This window comes from Pyrus communis, chromosome 1, assembly GCF_963583255.1.
Source record: "Pyrus communis chromosome 1, drPyrComm1.1, whole genome shotgun sequence".
Classification (NCBI taxonomy): Eukaryota; Viridiplantae; Streptophyta; class Magnoliopsida; order Rosales; family Rosaceae; genus Pyrus; species Pyrus communis.
Genome location: NC_084803.1, coordinates 26,379,402 through 26,387,122, shown reverse-complemented (window position 1 = coordinate 26,387,122; position 7,721 = coordinate 26,379,402). Strand labels below are relative to the sequence as shown.

At 35.8% G+C, this 7,721-nt stretch overlaps 1 protein-coding gene across 1 annotated transcript; it reads right to left on the bottom strand.

Annotated features, from left to right (window-relative positions):
- Positions 1-1,169: 1,169 nt before the first annotated feature.
- LOC137709808 (uncharacterized) lies at positions 1,170-4,754 on the bottom strand. Its single transcript, XM_068448795.1, has 3 exons — positions 4,599-4,754; positions 3,229-3,459; positions 1,170-1,463 (listed from the first exon to the last, which is right to left on the bottom strand). Exons 1-3 carry the CDS (start codon positions 4,614-4,616, stop codon positions 1,416-1,418), a joined length of 297 nt encoding a protein of 98 aa, XP_068304896.1. The 5' UTR covers positions 4,617-4,754; the 3' UTR covers positions 1,170-1,415.
- Positions 4,755-7,721: the final 2,967 nt, after the last annotated feature.

Genomic DNA, 7,721 nt, shown 5'->3' with positions numbered 1-7,721 from the left:
GCATGAGTGTGATTTTGTGGCTAAGGTTTTTGATGAAGAACTCAAGGAGGCAGCTCAAAACTAAAACAACTCTTTTCTGAAAATGAAATCTCCTAGCCAAGTTGAATTGAAACCCTAGATTGAGTTAAAGCGGGATTGATGTTCAGACAACAAAAGGACCAGAAAAGCCACATGTCATGTGCAAAATCAATCTAGAAAGATCTAGGGTTGAAAAACAATTTTCAGGAAAAAGCTGTTAGATGGCTCATGTGGGTTGTCTTAAAGTGTGTGTGCCAACTTGTGTGAAAGTAGCAAGAAGTTTTGACGAGACAGAACCACTAGACAGAATGAACTGGAAATAATAGCGTGAAATGCATATGAATGAACAAACCTTGATGTGAGAAGTTAAGCTCTTGAAATGATATTTCCAGCAGCAAGATCTCAAAGTAGCATTTTAACCCTAAATCTAACTAGAGCATAGTGGTACAATTATAACATTTGAAAAGGGAAGCCAAACAATAATTCTAGACTTCACAGGGTGCGATGGTTGTTTATACTAAAATCACAAAACTTTAAAAAGTTCATTATGTGTAAAAACTAAACCTTTAAAGTTCATTATGTGTAAAAACTGAACCAAATAGGGTTCCTCGAAAAGCCAAAATTCACTTGCTCTTCTTCGGTTCTTTTGTGTAATCTGAGTGAGAGAGAGAGAGAGAGAGAGAGAGAGAGAGATTTGATTGAAATACTTTTTTTTTAATTCAAAAAAAGAATTGGCATTAAAACGAAAATCACAAGTACAACCTTTTTCAGTACAATAAAAGTTAAAAGCAAGAAGGGCACTAGTAGGTAAGCAGTAATCCCAAACAAGTGGCAATTCCAAGAAAAGACCAATGTAAGCCAAGACATCCGCAACAAAGTTAGCCTTACGGTAAATATGGTTTCACTCGACTTGCCTGAAGGAGCAAGCAATTGAGAGTCTTTGCATTGAGGAGCAAGCATTTGATTTATTTTAATTCCAAAATTAAAAATCCATGTCAACTATCATCTAAGCCATTGAGTCTTCGCATTGAATGGCTAAAGACTTGTGTCAAAAATTGTGTCAAAAATGTGGTGCCACAGATACGCCCTATATATAGTGGTACATACATATATAGTAATTTTGTACAATTCATATAAGATTACTAGAGCAGTAAAAGCACCAAAGGAAGAAATCTTGCATTTAGAGGCCAAGGCAGCATTATACACGCAGAGAGCAACAACTTGAGGAAAGTAAAATCAGATAAAAACCACTAATCACCGAATCCGATAAATACATCACAAGCACATCGGTATCGTGCTAAGAAAAAGAAGCCAATACTAGTTTTATCAAGTACAAACCAATGAGAGACATAACAAGGGTAGGGAGCAGTAGAGGTAATCTTCGAGCACATACATCATCAGGCTTTCACACAACAGTTGAAGTAGCTGAAAATGCTCCGTCGAGACTGTTAGCAAAATACAAATATAAAAACACAATTACGTTAATAAAACCCAAATTAAAGATTGAAGTTGTCAACAATATTTATAATCCTTTCCCGTGTAAAGATACATATCCCTCTAAAAAGAAAGTTTCAAATTCAATTTCAAATTCAAAATAAGTGAAAAGGACACTTGATTACCAAGTAGCTGAGTCAAATCCTTTCCTTTCACCATCACTACTCACTAGGGCCCCGGTTATAAAAAGTTGGATCCATACTAATTACTTTATCAGTTTTCTTTTCTTTGTTTATATAAATGATCGGTCACTTAGTACTACGTTCTAGTCGTATTCTTCTTTCACTTGTAAGTGAGAGATCTTAAATTCGATTATATCTCTGTATGAAAAAGAAAAACGATTGAAAACGACATGAATACCATAACAAACAATACCATTGGGATAATGATCCAATAGATCAGATGATGCATATAATCTTGTGTTCTCCCCTCCAAAGTCCAAACACACACCAACAAAATTAAAATCAAAATGGCCGGTGCACATGCACCACTTGGACTTTCGTGTAAGTATCTAGGATCACTCATTCAATTGTTTTTCTCACACACAGAGACAGAATATCTTCCTTCTTTTTAATAAAAAAGAAATATTATTTTTATGGCCCAGACCTAGAGCATTAGAGCACCTCATCTCATGCATGTGCAACCACTAGTCTTTTAGGATGGAATGTACGTATCCTTGATACATTTACTAAGAACATTCTATATTATTTCTCTAAGTGCAACTATCTGAGTTCCTTCTGCCATTTAACAGTAAAGTTGGCACAATCTCCATTTAATGGGATTTTCCCAGGAATTTTCTGTATATCAAACAAACAAGCTTTCTTCTGCAACTGTCTCAGACCATGTGACCGTGCGACCCTCACACACAAAAACACAACGAATTTTGCGTTTTTATTATATCTTAGATGACTCCTACCCTGTATTAAACTCCCAGGAAAAAAGAATTTTAATCCATCCTATGCACTCCTCAGGGGGCAAACAATCTTTTAAAGGTATGAAATTTGGATGAAGCTTACAACAACAACATAGCCATCCCACTAAGTGGGGTCGCTGTATGAATCCTAGAACACCATTGCACTCGGTTTTGTGCCACATCTTCCAAATTTGGATGAAGCTTGAAAATTATTATTAAAAGTGATCATGAATCATCAACTACGACCAGAATGAACCTCCTTGACCAAATCAGGTGATTTTTTTCTTTAAATATAATAACCACAAAGCCAAAAAATCTTCATGAAAACAGATGCATCAATTCAATGGTCATTGCTCAACCTAACTAAAGTCAGCAATTAGAATTAGGCTTATTGAATTATGTTAAAATAAGTGCATCAAAAGTCCCTTAAGGGTGTGGATTCATTGCTACGTAGCACTCATTCATTAGATTTGATTTTACAACTGTTTACATCTTTTATTTTCAATCTCAGTCATTCATTTCCCGAACCACTTAATGCGACGTAGTCTTGAAGAAAATTTGTAAATTACATGTCAATACTATATTAGATAGCACCTATAAAAGGGTAGTCCATTCCCCAACCCCCACCCATCCTTCAAGTGCCAGTGCTACCACATGCTCATAATTCATAAAGCTTCATTTATAAGTACACCAACTACTCCTGCTACTACTTGTATATGTAGTTGTATATTCAATAATTGCATGTTTAATACCAAGCAAAAATAAAAAAAATAAATTTGAAAGAAAAGGGAAAGGAGTCATACAGTTGGAGAGTGGGAGGTCTGCTGGTAATGGGGTTCATTGTGAACAGCGCCCACATTAGCAGTGTTCGAGGCAACGAGTTCTTCTTCATTTCCAAGACTGGCTCTGGAAACATCTCTCTTGTTTTGCTTCCTCATTTCCCTTATTTTTGAGAAATCAAGAGAATAGTCTGGCACTTGCCCCTTCTGATCCCAGTCCCCGAATTGCGGCACTGACAACCATGGCGCATTTTTCTGCATTCAACAAACAAACAAACTAGTTAATTGACTGACGTTGGACGAGTTCAGATTTTGAGATTTGTGTAGCAGATAGATTATCCAACAACGATAATTAATGTGGCGGCACTGCTCACCATCCACTCATAGGTAAGACTAAAAGTGACTTCAAAAAACCACAATTAAAGTATCTGTTGGTGGAGGGAAACATGATACAAAAAATTCAATCACACCCAGATGATATAATGAAGAGACACGATTCATCAAATAAATACACATTAAAAATTAGCCATTTTAATCTCATGCAATCACTCCTATGGATTTTATTGAAGTGAATTGTAAGAAAGAGTTTGGGGAAGACCAAGCCAACGGACGGCGGACTTTATAAGATTTTGGTTAATAGGATGTGGTCTATGAATACCGTGATACGATATGACACGAGAAAAATCTTTAAAAAGTAGGATACTGTACGCGATAGATATGACAATTAAAAAAAAGTAACTTGGTAAAGATTCAAACTTTGAAAACAAATTCCTGATTTTCCACTTGCAATTCCAAAATTCATTCATCCCCAAAAATTGTCAAATTGTATACAGCAGGAGGGCTCTAAAGCTGATTGTGACAAGCATTGAAATTAAAAAAAAAAAAAAAAAACCAAAATTATATAAAACAGGTAATAACTTTGACTGTTTCTTGATACATCAAAACCAATTCAACACCCAAGTTTTTCTGATCTGAATTAAGACAAACAAGGATAAGGAAAATGGACCAATAATTAATTCAAACCATATTCATGGATCTAATTAATTTTCTCTCCAATTTCAAGCAAATAAAGAAATTAAACAGATTTCACAACCAACCCCAATCCCCTGGCCGCAACAAATAAAAGCCCAAAAAATGTTTATGCTCTGTTTGGTTACCCAGAAAACGCAGGAAGAAAACAAAACATACTATGTTTCTGAATCCAGAGTAGAGCTATTTGCATACGCAAAGGAAATTAGCTAATTGTGTTTTGCTTTGTTTCTCCTTCTGCAAGAAAAACGAACTCAAACATGCACTCATAAACACACGCCCAAATTTTCCTACACTTTTCCCACAAGTTCATTTTTTCCGAGAAACCAAACAACGAATAGGAGAGAGAAGAAGAAGAGAACCACCTCCTTTCGATCCTCCATGAGATAAAGACTCGTCTCAGATCCTCCACCTTTATAATTGTCAAGATAAATAAAATACAACGAAAATAGTTAAAAGTAAAAATAAAAATAAAAACCCAGAAAAGTTGAGAGCTTTGCTGAGAGGGAAAGCAGAGGAGAGCAGACAGTACCAACATAGCACGGCAAACAAATATATTTATAAGATTGCATTTACGGTAATAGTCCTCTTCTTGCCGTTCATTTACATAAATGCCACTTTCGTGACTCACTTTACTTTATGTCTCTGTCTTTTTTTTTTTTTTTTCTTTTTTTTTTTTGAGAAACGCTTTGCTTTGTGTCTTTCGGCTTTTTACTTTTACTTGCACGTGTACGGATGGAATAAAATATCTTAAAAATCAAATACCAAAACTATACAGAAATTGAACGGAAAAAATATTGAACCAAACAACAACAACAAAACATTTTTCATTAAGTGGGGTTAGCTATATGAATCATAGAACGCTATTGCGCTCAGGTTTTGTGTCACGTTAGATCCAAGTATCTAAGTTTTTTTCTTAGAGTCTCTTCCAAAGTCTTTCTAGTTCTTCTTCTACCCTATCGCCCTAAACCTCTATCCTGTAATCACATCTTTTAACCGGAGCTTCAATAGGACTTCGTCCAAACCACCGTAACCGATTTTCTCTCATCTTTCCTTCAATTTCAACTACTCATACTTTACCTTGGATATCCTCATTCCTAATCTTTTCCTTTCTCGTGTGCCCACACATCCAATGAAGCATTCTCATCTCCGCTACACCCATTTTGTGTACGTGTTGATGCTTCACTGCCCAACATTCCGTGCCATAAAGCATTGCTGGCCTTTTTGACGTCTTATAAAATTTTCCTTTGAGCTTCATTGGCATACGATTGATGCGAGATTTTACTTGACACTCAAATTAAACCCTCGTTTGACAATTGTAGTAGAATGGATAAGTGAGGGATCGTTCTAGACCGGGGATTAGGAGGGCTTGCTAAAACCTTCTAAATTGACTTAAAAACATAAAAACTAAATTAAAATACTCTTAACAAGATTACTATGACTCAGAAAGGCTTTGAAAAACTCAAATTGTCTAAAACAATCAAATTGACTCAAATAGAAGCTAGAACTTGATTTAGACGAATTTGCAATTGTTTATGACTCCAAAAGCTTAAAGATACAAAAATAAAACAAATACGAATGATTAAGACTTAACAAAATAGGGGGGGAATTGTGGTTGGACGATATTAAATTAAAAAGACAGAATATAATTAAAGGCAAAATGTAAATATGAATGTGATAAAAATATGGATGATGGAATAGCTAAGGGGTTTTCCTCCACACATGTTACACTTGCATACAAGATTGATTTTCGGTTGGTCTTTCGATAAATTATGAAATTCAATGCTCCAAATTAATTAGGTCCGTTTAAATTAACTTTCAGATTTCCCTAGATTCGTTGGATTGAATGGAATACGCATTACAACCAAATTATTCTTAATCAAAGTCCCTAACTATGGAATACGCATGATAGAGACATTCAACAAAGATCATTAAGTTCAACGGAAATCATAAACATTGACGAGGCATTCGTTACTATGGATTACGCATGAAACTTATGCCAAGAATTCGTTTAACGCGATTGTTTATAAGCAACCTCCACTACTTGTGAATATAAGTTCGTAACTATTAGGTGAAACTCACTTATATTCTAGCGTTATATTCATTCAAATGGTTAAACAAATTGAATCCACAACTTATGAAATTCCAACCAAAAGTAATCAATTCATAATGCAAGCATAAACATGTATTTTGAATCACCCCCTAGCTAAAGGGGGGTTTAGTTCCTCATAACTTTGAAATCAAAGAAACACCTAAACATTCCAACAACTCAAACGTGAATTGTATGAACGTTTAGGCACTCTTCTCTTCCCTTCTCATACGTACAAAACAAAGAGAATTAAATTTAAACTTTGAAATCAAAGAAACACCTAAACATTCCAACAACTCAAACTTGAATTGTATGAACGTTTAAGCACTCTTTTCTTCCTCGTTGTTGTAGCACAAGATCTAAGGTGAGCTTAAGGGCTTTAGGTGTATGTGGAATGGAGTAGGGAGTGGTTGGAGATGGAAGAATGAAGGAGAAAGGGAAACTCACGGTTAGGGAAAGAATGGAAGTGTTTGAGGGGTGTTGTGTGTGAATGAGATATGAGATGTGTATGGAAGAGTAAGTGAATTTTGAGGAGTGTTGGATGCTTATTTATAGGTGAAATGGGGGAACAAAAGAGGGAATATTGCAGCTAGGAGGGGATGAATGATTATGGGTGCATGTGTTTGGAATAATGAAGGGGGAATGTATGTAATAAAACAACTAGGAAAAGTTATGAAAAGCTGGAAATGGGAGTGGGAACTCACGGCAAAGTGTTTTGGGGATGGTTCTTTGTGGTTGTGATGCATGTGATTACATGTGTTGATTGCTAAGGTGTGTGATGATGAGTGTAAGTGGAATAAAGAATGAATGAAGGCATGTGAATTAGGTGGGAAAGAGGTGGAAATGGAATGTTATGCAATGATAATGTCTTGTAAAGATACTAATAAATAATGCATGTAGGGTTAGGAAATAAAATCATAACTTAAAGGGGGAAGATTAAAGGGTGTTGAAAGGTTTTGCATGGCTTTGAAGTGATTGTGGATTGGGCTAGAGTTTAAGTACATGAAATGGACCCAAATTGCTCCCCCTTGCATGGCAAGGAATGGTGTTTGTGTTAAGCCCAAGGCAAGGTGAATGTAATTGGGTTAGGGCCATTGTTTTGTGTCTTCAAGTGCATACAAGGCCTTCAAATTCGTCCATCCTCTTGGCTCCATGGATAAGCTATCCAATCCATGCCCAAAAATGCTCCAAATGGCCTCAAAATGCACTTTCTTGCTCCCTAGGCCCTTAGAACCTAAAAACACACAAAAGAAGCATAAAGGACTAAAATAACGAGAGAAACATAACGTAAATGCACGAGAACAAGCCATTTAAGTCGCATGAATATGCTCCTATCAAATACCCCCACACTTAGCTTTTGCTAGTCCTCGAGCAAAACAGAATAAAAACAAATAAACAA

What these genes read in the sequence shown, in the direction of transcription:
- LOC137709808 (XM_068448795.1), bottom strand. An exon ending in AGACCTCCCACTCTCCAACT is followed by an intron (nt 1,464 to 3,228) that starts GTATGACTCCTT and finishes TTTTGCTAACAG; the next exon opens with TCTCGACGGAGCATTTTCAG.